General features: G+C 46.2%; 1 protein-coding gene across 3 annotated transcripts in view; it reads right to left on the reverse strand.

Moving 5' to 3' along the window:
• SPNS2 (SPNS lysolipid transporter 2, sphingosine-1-phosphate) overlaps positions 1-13842 on the reverse strand; it is a 132200-nt gene that overhangs the window by 40186 nt on the left and 78172 nt on the right. For all 3 annotated transcript variants that reach the window (XR_010435595.1, XR_010435594.1, XM_064677734.1), the window contains exons 4-8: positions 10779-10930; positions 8902-8968; positions 6195-6337; positions 4911-5063; positions 3146-3335 (exon numbers count right to left, since the gene is read on the reverse strand). Coding sequence is in view for 1 of the 3 variants with exons in the window: in XM_064677734.1 (XP_064533804.1) it covers positions 3146-3335; positions 4911-5063; positions 6195-6337; positions 8902-8968; positions 10779-10930 (705 nt within the window). In the remaining 2 variants the exon portion in view is untranslated. The remainder of the gene's footprint in view (positions 1-3145; positions 3336-4910; positions 5064-6194; positions 6338-8901; positions 8969-10778; positions 10931-13842) is intronic.

Below are 13842 nucleotides of genomic sequence, written 5' to 3' on the forward strand. Positions count from 1 at the left end.
ATGGGTTTCCAGAGACAGGTTTGAAAACCAAGGTTCCAAAGAGTACATATTTCAGAAAGAGTGGGACCTACAGATGTGCAAATTGGTGTTTAAGGAGCTGGATTACAACACACACTGCAAGGAAAACTGAATAAGAACTGATTGAACTATACAGCCAAGTGAGATTGTAAAAGAGAGAAATACAAGTGTGTGGGAAGCAAAGTGACACAGAAAACTGGTTTGTTCCACCTTGCCAGCCACTTCTACCACTGCCAATAATTGACTGGATTAATATGAAAAGACTGGATGGAAAAAAATAATTTGTCTCCCTGCTCCAGGTAGGAATGGCTGCTACAGAACTGGAATAGCAGCTGCCCCCAGAGACCAAAAGCACCTGTAAGAGTGAGCAAGGGAGAAAAAGTACATGTGTTCAGGGGAGGAAGAGAGCATGTAAGGGCCAGGGGGATCATGCTCATGGATGTGTAGGGTTTTTTCCAGAAATATAAAACCTATAAACCCAAGAGCTCTGCAGGTTCTTGCTGGAGTGCTGAACACTTCATTTAAGCTGATGCTGACATTAAAAACTCTCAACTGTTAACTAAAGCAGGGAGGGAGGTGGTGATCTGGGGGCCACCAGAGCTCAGTGTCAGAGATCACCATCTCATGGGGAGCCATCCAACTGCCTGGAAGGAAGAATTTTAAAGCCAGTGAGGGGTCCAAAACCAGTAACTGTCAATTTTGACATGGTGTGATCCATGACAGCAGTCTAAGGACAGGCACACTACAGAAGGTTGGCAAACAGCCCCATGCTGGGGGACAGGTCAGAACACTGCTCTTGCCTTTCACAGACACACAGAACTCGAGGATGTAAGTCAGGACAGGAGCTGTGAAGGAAGATATCAGAGATGGGAAAATCATCCCACAAGTTTTCCTGTATTGTTTCCAGGAGGAGATTTTATCATGGATTTTGAGATAAGGAAGGGAAACCCAGTCCACCATTCTGTCCACCATAGCTCAGTGTTCCAGCTCCAGAGTCACGGGACAGTCTCTCCTTCCTTTCAGACCACTGAGACTTAAAAGAGAGAGCAAGGAGAAACTTCTACACCAAGCAACATGTCTCCCAGTGAAATACAAGGGAATGAAACACTCTGGAAGACTAAAACAGCTTTGAATGGCACAGAAAAACAAGGGCTGGTGTTTAAAACTTGCCTTGAAAAGTCAGTTCAACTGATATATGGCACTGCCACGTAATACCTTGTGTTACAAGACACTGGTAGCTCCAACACAGACCTGTCCACCCCTTTTAGGATCAGGTTTCCAGCAGCAGAGAGAGCACATTTAGGGTTACAGACAGGCAGTGTTACCCGCTTCAGCCTAACAGCATCACAAACTGGCTCATGTTCCTCAAACTCCCCCCATATGCAGCTTTAACTCCCTTGGCAAATCATTGACTCTTTATTAGATTTACTGCCCATTCATAATAAAATAAATTGTTTTTAAGACTGGTTAAATAATACCATCTATATTTACATGCTTATACAATGCAGAGTAGTCACATGGCTATTAGAAAAAAAAAAAGATAAAAATTAGATCAATGGCCACCTTTTGCTGCACAATTTTTGCAAAGAGCATTTCCAGCTTAGAAATGGAGGGGTTTCTGCATGAAGAGACTGAACACCACAAATGAACATGTCATTGGGTCTGAGAAAGGAGAAAATCACACAGAGGTGGAGGGAGCAGGTGAGGGATGTGATGGATCTTCACTCAGAGACAGCTGACAGTGAAATGTTAATGCTTCACCAACCAGTAACAGCCTCTCACAGGTTGTCTGAGGTGATCATTTTTCTGCTGAACCGAAGGTCAGTTCTAGCCCAGGCCACAAACCAGAGACCTGAATCTCCTTCTGGCACTTTCTAAACAGCCAGAGTGGACATTCTGGGTCCTGTCTTAGTCATGTTGAACTTTGACTCTTTCTTCTTGTGCTTCCTCACAACAATGGCAGCTACTGAAATACTCACCAAATAATCATGGCCAGGCTAGTGCCAGAAACACAGAGAAAGGAGGAACAGCAGTTGGTTGGTTAATTGTAAGTGAATTCTCCTTGTGGGTGGAGTGTGCACTGCTGTGTGGAGGCTGAGGGAAGGCTTTCAGAAGGGATCCCACCACTACAAACACCTCCTGCTTTCCCTTCAAAAACTTCTCCTAGGTCTCTGAACCCCAGAACCCTGAACTCTCCCAGAACCCCACATGTTCTCTCTGTGATATTAAAAGGGAACCCAGGACCTGTTCAGAGACTGGATTTCCACTCCCTACTGGAAGCAAGATTTTAGCCCGAGGCTGGACTATTACAGTAGAGCTTTTCCTTTTCCCTTCAGTCTAAAAGAGGGATGATTTAGATTAGATATAAGGAAGGAGATTTTTACAAAGGAGGTGGTAAAGCACTGGCACAGGTTGCCCAGGGAAGCTGTTGCTGCCTCATCCCTGGGAACATTCAAGGCTGGGTTGGACAGGGCTCTCAGCAACCTGGTCTGGTGGAAGGTGTCCCTGCACAGTGCAGGGAGGTTGGACTAAATGACCTTTAAAGATCCCTTCCAACCCAAACCATTCTATGATTCTATTTGCCTGGATCTATTTGCTACCCTTTTGTATAATTCAATTAGAAATGCTCGGGGAGGGGCCATATTTTAATCTGCATTTGTGCAGCATCCAGGACTGTGTGTTCCTGGGCTGTGACTGGGGCTATGGTGATACAGATAACAGCAAACTGAAATCACCCAGTAATTAATACTGGTCTGCTGCAATCCACCCAGTTATGGAAATGAATGGTACTTCAAGGCAGCCCAAAGCATGCCCACAAACAAATGACACTGTAATTATAACCTGGTACCACTGCAGCTACAATACCCTCATTGCAAGGGAAGAGGTCGATTTTCCTGTACCAACACATTGGGTAAGAGCAATAAAAAAGGTGTGGGTGGAGGTACAGAGAGAACAGACCTGTGGGTTCCCACGGCTGATGACAGACAGCCAGCAGGGATGAGCAGCTGGGCACCCCCAGCCTGGGCCAAAATGCCAAGAGCAGAAGCAAGACAACACCTCAGGCTTCCTGTGGGGGACAGTGAGGGGAGTCTGGGGGGCACTGGCACACAGGAAGGATCACACTTACATAGGCTCCCACGATGCTGCTCTTGGCAGCCACGAAGATGAGGCAGATGAAGATGGCAGAGCCCAGCATGCCCACGGCACACACCAGCGGGTCCGCCCGCTGCGTCTTCAGCCGGCACCACTTGGTCGCTCCCGCCCCCGTGATGACACCCAGGAAACCAGTGAAGCACGTGATGGCCCCGAAGATCAAGCTAGGAAATAAAAAAAAATAAATAAAAACAACAGGCAGGCGTGGGGTTTGGTTTTTTTTTTGGAGTTTTTCCCAAAAGCGGGCGCGGCCGAATCGCTGGGGTGAGCTGGGAATTCAGTCAGCAGCTTCACAGATTGAAAAATGAGATTTAAAATTTTAAAAGTATTTAAGTAGATTTAAAAAAAAAATCAGAAATTAGAAGAGCTCCCCTGCTGAGTGCTGGTGGTTTTAGCCCTCTTCCCCTGTAATTCAGAAAAACCAAGCACACGCAACTCAGCCTCGTACACAGGCACTGATCCCTGGGCAAAGGGCTCACGCTGCTCCTTTGGGTGGAACTGAGCATCCCACAGAGTCCCCTGTACAGCTAATTTTGCATGCACAGAACTAACTAATAACCTGCACATTGATCATGTAATGGGAAATCATGGACAGAACAGGCACTGGGAAGCTTAAGGGAAGGGAAACCTAAATAAGACTCTTAAATACCACGATTTTCAACACACCTTGACTTTATAGCTCCTTTCAGACCACTTCAAAGAAGCCTTTTGCTGTTGGGTTACACACTTGAAATGTGTTAATTTCAATTTAAAGAGCCAGGAGCTGTCAAGGATTCTCTGTACTGTACGTGCAGCACTTGGATTACAGAGTCTTTGGCAACTCCATTAGAGTAGCTCCAGGGCAGCTCAAAATCGAGGTGTCATCAAGGAGGGGAAAACTCTGTAAATAGCAGACTGGGGCTGTGTTTTTTGCTCACTGCATTTTTGCAGAGCAGCCTGAGCCTGCCTGCTGGACACTGGTGGATGGGACTCCAAACCACTCAGTAGTTTACTTGAGATGGGATTATTCAGCTAGAGCAAGAAGGTTTTCCTACTATTATTTTCCCTCACGAGCTAAAAAGCAAAAGAGCTGACAAAAGGCAGTTTTTCCTATCTTTTATTTACCTGGAGAAATGCTTTTATAGCATTTTCTGGTTTGTGCCATCATGCTGGGGCACAAGGATTACTTTTCATAGCTCATGTGCTGCAAGTGATATTACATAACCAGGACCAAAAACCCAAACCACTGCACGGCATCAAGCACTTCAGCCCAAAGTGTCCCAGATCTCTGTGACATTCTTCAGCACAACTCAGCAGGCACAGCAGTTTACAGAGCAATGAAACAGTGAAGTCCTGCCTCACACAGAAACAAAAGCCTCCCCTGCAGCTTTAGGGGAACCATTCCAACCTCCAAATTACAGCCACCACTGGGGCTACCTGCTCTGTCACAGATGGGTCTTAAGGAGCCACATTCTCAGCTCTCCAAACATCCTCTGAGGCAAAGACAAAAGTCTCTTTTCTACCCTGCACCCCAGCCTGGGAACTAAGAGAGCTGAGGTCATTGCTTCTCCCTGCGTTTGACTTCATGCAATGAAGAAGAGAAATAAAACCTAGTTTACAATCCCAGCATTTCCTATCATTGTTGCAAGGGCCTAGAGGAAATGACAGACATTCTAGTGACTTGACTCTGTGGGACCTGCCTGTTTCCTCTGGTAAATAAGCCCCCACCCCCCTTTCCCCCCTCTGAGTCTGCCTCTCACCTATCTTTGGTGCCGCAGGGCTGCGAGCTGCAGGTCTCTGCTGTCTTCTGCACCACCTGTGCCCTGTGCAGGTACAGAGGGATCCACATGCCAAGTGCCCCCGTGGCAAAGGAGACGGCCGAGGTGGCCAGGGAGGAGAACACGTAGCTGCGGCTGCGGAGGCAAAGCCAAGGGAAGGGTTAGTGGGAAAAGGGAGAAAGCAGGAGCCCCACACGGGAGCCAGGGCTTCACAAAACAGTGTGCCCTCACACCTGCCACCTCCCTTTGCCAAGGCAGGGATAACACAGGGTATAAAGCAGTGGAGAATAAGAAGCATGGAGTATTCACAGGGGATGCTCCACTGACAATAATGCACTGGACTCTTCCGAGGCCATTTTTCACGGGACCATTTCAGAAGATAATCAGTACTTAGTCATGATATGTGAATTACAGAGCTGTCACCCTAATGTCACCTGTTTAAATGGATGGCAAGTTTCACTTCCCCCTCCCCATCCATGCCACCATGTGATTGCCACTTGCATAAACTACCAAAAGAAGTAACACAGAAATATTGACAAATTATCCATCATCGCTTCTCATAGTCCTTTGACACTGGATGACAATACCAGGAAGGCATTCCAGCCAGCAGTCCTAAAAATGAAGGACACCACAGTTTCCCATCAGAATTCCAATGTAACACTGAATTCACAAGTGCAAGTACTTGCACATTCACAGCCCAGCTTTCTGGAGGGAAGCACAGCTGCTTAAACACTCGTGAGCATGTGATCTTTTATGCACATATACAAGCACCCAAACACATTCAGTGCTCACAGATTCAGTCACAAGTGGTTGTGTAAACATATATTTAAACTTGCCATGTAGTGTAAGCTTTTGTGTATTTTGTCCTCTTATTTTTTTTCTGGCATTTAACCCTCTTTTTCCCCCCAGTAAAGTAGCTCTTTTAAGGAAGAAAAAGGATCTAAGTGTCTGAACAACAGTGCCACAACAATTAATACAGGAGCACAGCAATTTCTCCATTTCAAAAGACTTGATTTGTGTGAAGTATGAGCCAAACAAAGCAGACTCTTTCTTAGATGTCAGTCTTGGAAAGGTTAGAGCAGAAGTTGGAATGCAGCATCATCACTGCAGTCAATACCTCATGTAACTGCCATTTTCTTTCCCAGGTCCACAGACTAAACTTCCTGCAACTCCCTGCATGTCATCACTTTCCAGTGCTAAATCCAGGCCACTGGATGTTCCAATTAAGCACTAGAGGCAAAGCATGGTTTTTACAAGTGCTCTTACTTTCTAATCAGTGCTTTCATGTCTCTCAGCCACGAGGTCCGAGCCTTCAGCTGCCCCCCAAGTTGTTCAGCATTTCCTCTTTTAGCAGCAGGAACAAATATCAAGATGAGTGTCCCTGTTATCATTCCCAGGAGTGGAGATACCTGCAAGAAAGGGGCAGGGAATTAGCACAGGAGTCCAGGAGGGTTTGCTTTGACTGGTCAGTGAGAAGCAGATTACATTGGCTTGGTTTCAGGGACTGTTCAAGTCAGAATCTGTGAGCACTCGAGGCATCCACTCCTTTCCTTCCTCCCTGTCATTCCCTGGACTCTTATCTCACTCTGGAAACATGGAGCTTTGACAATCCCTGATTAAGGCAGTCTGTTGTGTTAATAAGTACCAAGACTCATCAAAATACTGGTTCTTAGTGATGTTTAGCTCTTTGGAAAGCTGCTCCCAGCTGGGCTGAGAGACTTTCTGGGTGAGTGCAGAAACCTTTTCAAGGCAAGGGTGAAGGATTTCTGGATGTAGGGAGCATTCTGGCTTTGAAAACCCTTGCTTGGCATGCCTCCTTCTTCCAGCCAACCCACAGTGGCTTCCCATTTTCAGGCATCTCCCTCAGATAACCTCAGTGTACAGCAGACCAAGAAACACTGAAAATTCAGGCCAGGAGGCAGGAAAAGGACACATTCAAGGGTTAGGCTTCCCAGTATCCAATCCTTTCTCCCAAGCACTAGACAAAAATACAAAGATCCCACAGTGCTTTGCAAGCTACAAACACTATTCTTGTTTTGACACTGAAATTCCATTATTGATAGAATGGAAAATACCTCTGTTAGGAAAATAGGAACACGGATTTTCACTGAACTATCATCCCACTTAGACATGCTATTTAAAAAATAAATCCCTGTTCCAAAAAATATGCTTCCATTATTAACCTGAGAATGCCTTTACACTTTGAGCAGTGTTTCATGTCCAAAGATGACAAACCCACAGTTCTGCTAGGAAAGAGAAGACAAAAGTATTTCAGAACTGGAAAGTCAGGAAAATCCCTCATCCAGGAATAAAGGAAGGCTGATATAATTTCCTTATGACAGCTGAACACAAGGCAGCACTGGTAAAAAAAACAGAATTGCTGCTATTTTTTAGGGCCAGATAATTTCAAGTCTCCTTGATTTTTATCTAAAGGCTTAAACCCCCACCAGGACAAAATCCACTGACAATATCCATGGACACTCAGTAATGCTCCCAGGAAACAGCCACATTACTGTTGGATCCAGAGACAAAGCTGCCACTTGTCCACGTGTCCTTCTGTCTTCTTCAGCCCACTGAAGTACAGATCATTCCTGACCTCTCCTGGATTTGGAGCCCACAGGAGGTCACAGGGGGAAGCATCACCTTGGGCAATCATTCACATCTTGCAAGAGGCACAATAATTGCCAGAGGGATGAAAAAACTGCTTTACACTGATGTCTGGAAGCCTTCAGTGTGTGCTGTGTGACTACAAAAACTGAGCAATGCTGTCCAAAGGAACCAGCCCAGGCACGTGCAGCTCATCAGATTCCCAGTGATTTTACACTCAGGGAATCATGCACCAGTGTGTCATTTACAGTGGAAATCATGACTCTGGAAGGGTACAGTCTTGCAGATAGCCTGGATGTCTCAGGATAACTGTGGAGACACCATCTGAAGAGAAAAATGCTGGTGAGGATCCCTTTGCACAAATTACCCACTTGGGTTTTGTGGCCAGATTTGGGTTTTACAAGAGCACTCTGGTACATCAGCCTCCTTAGAGCCCCCCGAGCAGGAGGAGGGGCTTTGGGGAGCTCATTCCTTGTGCTGGCCTCTGCTCAAAAGTTAATTTTACCCTCAAGTATTTCTGCTGCTGAATGCTGTAGCCATCCTGCTGGTGTGAAGCTGTAGGACATTGCACTTTCTATCCCAGGTTCCCAGCTGGGAAATGCCCTCCCACCCTCATGCTGGTGTTCTGGCTTTGCTTCTCCTGGGCATGGCCTGTGTCACACAGGGCACATTTTCTTGAGGTGGGAACCCATGAATTTCATCACCTGCTGGTATAAATGGTGTTGGCCTGAGCTCCAGGGTGTTCATGAAGTGCCAGAGCCAGAGAATGCACCTCACGTGGGCTTGTGCCACTCTCACCACCAAAGGTCAGGAACCAGTTCTGCTGGGCCACTTCCTCTCGGCTCTTTCAAGACATCTTTGTGTGCAGGATCTGTTTGTGAGCATGTGATTGGAGTGGATTATCTTTTCAGCACGTTTATCAGGGTCCCAAGAGGTTAAAATAGAAGGAAACCGACTGTCTCAGGGCAGAAAAACAAGCGGAAACTGGAACAAAGTGTTTTTTCCTCAAAGCAGGAAGCCATTCTCGGAGTTTCTTGACAGCAGGGGACTGAAAGACTGTGGAGTTGATTTAAGGCCAATGCCTCATCTTCCCATCCCCATCAAGAAATCATGGGTGATTGATAATAAAGAGATTGGAAAATTCTTGCTCCCGGGCAGGGAAAACACCAAGTACCACAAGCCAAGCCCACACACCTTTCCCCTTTGCTTAGGGAGTGCATCTGCTCTGCACTGAACATCCATGGCTGTAATCTCCAGTCCTTTACCTTCCAGATATAATAACAGGTCGAACAACTGTGTGATGGAACCCTTCCTAACACAGATCAATCAATTAACTCTCATTAAGATGTGATTACCAGGGACTTACCCTCAAGGCCCAGTGCCAGTCTCCAGCAACCTGCTTCACGCTGGACCCAGTGATGTATCCCAAGCCACTGCAAGAAATGCCAAGATGAGGGTTGGTCAGAGCTTTAGGAGTGGCACAGTCACAGCTGTTCTTAGACAAAGATAAAGAGAGGCACAACCAACTCTTGGGCTCTCTTCTCCTGCAGGAAGGAACATGGGGATTGAAGCAGATGGTGGCCAGTATGTGACTCTTCCCAGCACTGCTGATCTAAAAATGCTCAAATCTGATGGAAATTTGGAAGTTTATAGCTGACCTTTCAATCTACAGTGCATGGAAGCAAAGCCTCAAAAGGAATGTATTTCCCAATGTAATTTCTACATCAGGCCTTCCCGTGTGCCAGTATGAATATTAAACAATTTTATGTTCAAGCTCTCAGTTAAAAAGTGATATGCCCTTCAAGGACACACCATATTCCATCATTTAATTTTTTTCTTGTCACTCAACAGCACTTGGGGTGGGAGAAATCAAACCTGAAGCTGTGAAATCACACCTGGAGATTAAGAAGCAACAGGACCTTCAGCCCTAAGACAGGAGGTGGCTCAAAGACACTGAAAGGTGAATGTAGCCACACTTTTCTCCACATGAGCTGAAGGAATGTGAATATCCCTTTTCAGAACTGCTGCATTTGTGGCTGAGATGGCCTTGGCTACAAGTTGCCAGGATTGCTGTGGGGCAGCTGAGCCCTCACCTGACTTTACTGAAGCCTGCTGAGCTTCGGGGGTTGCCAGCTATAAGTACCCCAAAACTGAGCTTTTTACACAGAGAGGCTCCAAAAGCAAACTGTGGATCACCACAGAATCATGGAATGGTTTGGGTGGGAAGGGATCATAAAGACCATTGAGTTCCACCCCCTGCCACGGGCAGGGACACCTTCCACTAGCCCAGGTTGCTCCAACCTGGCCTTGGACACTCCCAGGGATGGGGCAGCCACAGCTTCTCTGGGCAACCTGTGCCAGGGCCTTCCCACCCTCACAGGGAACAATTTCTTCCTAATATCCCTTCTAACCTGCCCTCTTTCAGTTTACAGCCTTGCCCTATCACTCCATGCCCCTGTAATCCATGTCACTGTTGGATATTGAGATATTTAACTGCCAGAATCAGGCTCGACAGGATGAGTATTTGTGATTTCTTGCTGGCCATAGTTCACTGAATTCTCTCTGTGAATACTTGGAATCTTTGGCCCTCTTGGCAAAATATTCTTTTCATCAATTAAGGACCTGTTTCTCTCTTTTTCCTCAAGAGCAAAGGGATGTTTGTGAGTTTTGTCCCAGGGATGAGTGCTCTAACTTGTAAAATGCACCACCAGAAGTTTGTCTCTGAGTTTGGGACATGTTACCCATGTATTCCCTGCTGCAATGAACCCCTGATGCCCCTTTTGCACAGGATGTTGTCCCACTCTGGGAACTGGAATGCAAAGTATGCAAACCCTCCCTGCCTACAACCTCACAATAGAGGGTCAGCCATTATTTTTAAAAAAATAAAAATAATGACAGATTCCCTCCTGTCCCAACAATCAGATACTGTGTTGGGCTGATAAGGAAACACAACTGAAAGAAACAGTCAGCTAAAATATTTTGATTCCATTTCCACCCCACTGCTGTAAAAAAAGAGGGAAAAAAAAATCCTTCCCACTAATTCCCAAAAGTCACACACGAACCAGTAACAGGGCCAGAAAAAGAATCTAATTCCTGCTACTAATTAGTCACAGCTCACAATATTTTCCTGTCTAAACCACTCCAACCAAAGACAAGAACTATCATCATCAGCAACTTCAGATCTGTGTGAGTTCGTTTAAGTGAAAAGGCAAAACCAGGCCCAAGAATTTTGGTGCCACTTACCTGCCCAGAGGAATTGCAAAGTAGAAGACAGAGAGCATGAGGGTCCTCGTGTTTTTGGTGAACAGGTCTCCGATGATGGTCGGGGCAATGGTGGAGTAACTCGCCTCTCCAATGCCAACCAGACCCCGGGAGAGCACCAGGAGCCAGAAATACTGAGAAAGAAAAACAAAATACAAAGAAAAACATTACCAGCTATCCCCTTGCCTTTTTTTTTTTCCTTAATTCAGGACAGACGACAGCAAAATCTGGGAAAACAGGGAAATACAAAGCCCCGTGACTGGAAAATGATCCTCTTGTACCCATTTATTTTTTAACGCCTCACACTCGTTTCATTTGTCTCCTGCTGGGAGGAAAGGGACTATAATTTTTGTGAAGATTTATAGGCATGAAAGAAAAGTAATAATAAAATGTTTACTCAGTGACACTCAAGAATACATTTTAAAAGAGGCAGAAGACCCTCAGTCTGTTCCCAGGATGCAGCTCAGTCTTGCTAAGTCCAAGTTCGGAAGGTTTGGGGAGGTGGGTGAGTTTAACGAACCCTGCTCTGAAATCCAGAAACAGCAACACCTGCTGAGGCCAATCCAACCCTCCCCAGGGTGCCAAGGGACAAGCTCTGACTGTGAAAGCCCAAAGCTGGGAAAGAGTTGAACCCCCAATCCCCCAAACAAATTTTTTCCTTCATTAAAAGCCACGGAATAAGGGAATCTTTCAAAGGTTAAGGACCCATCTCACTCCACTTGCCTGGAACAGCAGCAGACACCTCCCCTCACAGCAGGGAGGCAGAGTAAGAGGCACTGAACAGTCCCAAAAAGCCTCAGTCCCAATCCCAGCTGCACAAAGAGGAGACCTGAGCTTCACTGGGAGCCCCAGGGACATCTCTGTGCTCTGTAAGCAGGACCTGCAGGTGAACGACTCAGAGCCACACAAGGCAAGGGAGGGATTGAGCTGCCCAGGGAATTCCAGGCCTTTTTGAGGAAAGCTCAATCCCACAGGACGAGGATATACTTCACATTCAGCACAACTCAGCCTAAAATGGACCAAAAGGAATTGTTCATCTAACAGATTTTTTTTTTCATGGCCTGTTTCCCTCTTTCAGCAACACTTTTGTGAACTGCAAAGACCTGATTTTCAACCTCACCTTTCACTGCACCTGCAGTTTTCTGAGTGCTGCCCTGTGCAGGAATAAGGCACAATGCTTTGATGCCTGAACACCTGATACATGAGCACAGGCAAGTTCTCAGCCTATCCAAGCAGCTTGAGCTGCACCCAGGAGTAATTGCAGGGGCAGAAATTAAACAGTCAGTGCACAAAGTTGTAAGCACAGGGCAATCTGTTCCTACAAATGTAACCTCTACAAATCCTCAGCTTACTGTTGTTATTCTACAGATCATCTGTGAGAAGAACAGAAGGGATTTAAACTGAGAGAGGAGAGGTTTAGATTAGATATTAGGAAGAAATTCTTCCCTGGGAGGGTGGGGAGGCCCTGACACAGGTTGCCCAGAGAAGTTGTGGCTGCCCCATCCCTGGAAGTGTCCCAGGCCAGATTGGATGGGGCTTGGAGCAACCTGGGCTAGTGGAAGGTGTCCCTGCCCATGGCACAGGGTGGAACTCAATGGTCTTTATGATCCCTTCCCACCCAAACCATTCCATGATTCTGTGCTCATGATACGTCCTTAAACATGGAAGTGCTTTGAGAATAATGAGCAATTACTGATGCTCCTTCTTCAGATGGGAAAAAGCTGAGTGCAGAGAAGTGTCTGACTTTGTGCCCTACAGCAAAGCCAAGCCAGAGTCCAGCCCTCCCTCCCAAACATGGACAGTGCCATGCAGACACCAAGCCACGTGCCTGGGTGATAAATACATCCAGCAGCAGCCACAAATCTGCCACTGAGGTGTGTGCATTGCTCTCCTCACTGTAATCCCCTGGCTGAAAAGAATTCTTTCAGGATTCCTACAGTCACACAAAACAAATACTTGTGTGCACTCTTCACTTCCTCATATTTTGGTGTGAATTGTGCCCCAGTCCCCATTTTCTGAGGGAACACAAGTTCCTTGTTTGCTGGCAGGGCGTGTGCAGTGCTGCTCACACATCTCCCACACCTGATGCACACGTGGGTGGAACAGAAAGGGCAATACTGTGACTCAGATTAATTTAATTTATGCCAGTTCCCCAACACTCAGCCACCCCAGTGCAGAAATATGCTGACAGTGATTGGTGCACAGGTAACCAATGCATTTGGGATGAGCAACAGCACTTATTGCATGCTGAAAGGCTTAGTCATGCAGAATTAGAAAGCAGGGAACTGGAGGCTGACTGTGGTTTCTGAAGAGGTTCAGATGTGCATCACAGGGAGGGTGACAGTCACCTGCCAGGCCTGGGATGAGTATGGACAGTGCTCCTTACACCTGCAGAATGACAGGTTTGGAAATGCACTGGATGTTCCTCAAATTTGAAATACCTACAGAAAAATGACACCATTTTGTGCTCACCAGCCAGCATCACTCCCAGGGAATGCACTGGACAGGAATTTCCTCCAAACAACGTTGTTAGAAGGCTCCTCTTACAATCCTTGTGTAAAGCAGGAAAACTGTACAAAGGATTCCTTTTGTGGTAAAAGAGTGACTCGGTTTCATCAACACCACGGAATCAGATGCCCAACACAATGAAATAATCTGCAACAAGTAAGACATTCACTCTTCTCTCCCAGTTCCTCCTCAAATCCTCCTCCTCCCTGGCTTATCCCATGCTGACACACTCCACATATCTGTTTAATATTTAAACTATGTTCTCTGCAGCAGCAGTATCCAAATTTAAGTCATGAGATTCCGACTGCAGTTGGGAATAAAAGCAGTCTTCAAAAGCACAGTCCACACAAACACCTCAGTGGTATTGCCCTTCTGAGGTCAGATACTCAGGGCTATGGCCCGTGCAGCCATTCAGGTGTGACAACCAGGGAAAACATACAAAAACCTGAAACAATTTAGGGAATTCTTCTGCCTGGTTTTGGATCTCTAGATCTAGGATTAAAGAACTAATACCTCTTCTTGTCCAGTTGTTCAGGAT

The sequence above is a fragment of the Pseudopipra pipra genome, chromosome 21 (genome assembly GCF_036250125.1).
Source record: "Pseudopipra pipra isolate bDixPip1 chromosome 21, bDixPip1.hap1, whole genome shotgun sequence".
Classification (NCBI taxonomy): Eukaryota; Metazoa; Chordata; class Aves; order Passeriformes; family Pipridae; genus Pseudopipra; species Pseudopipra pipra.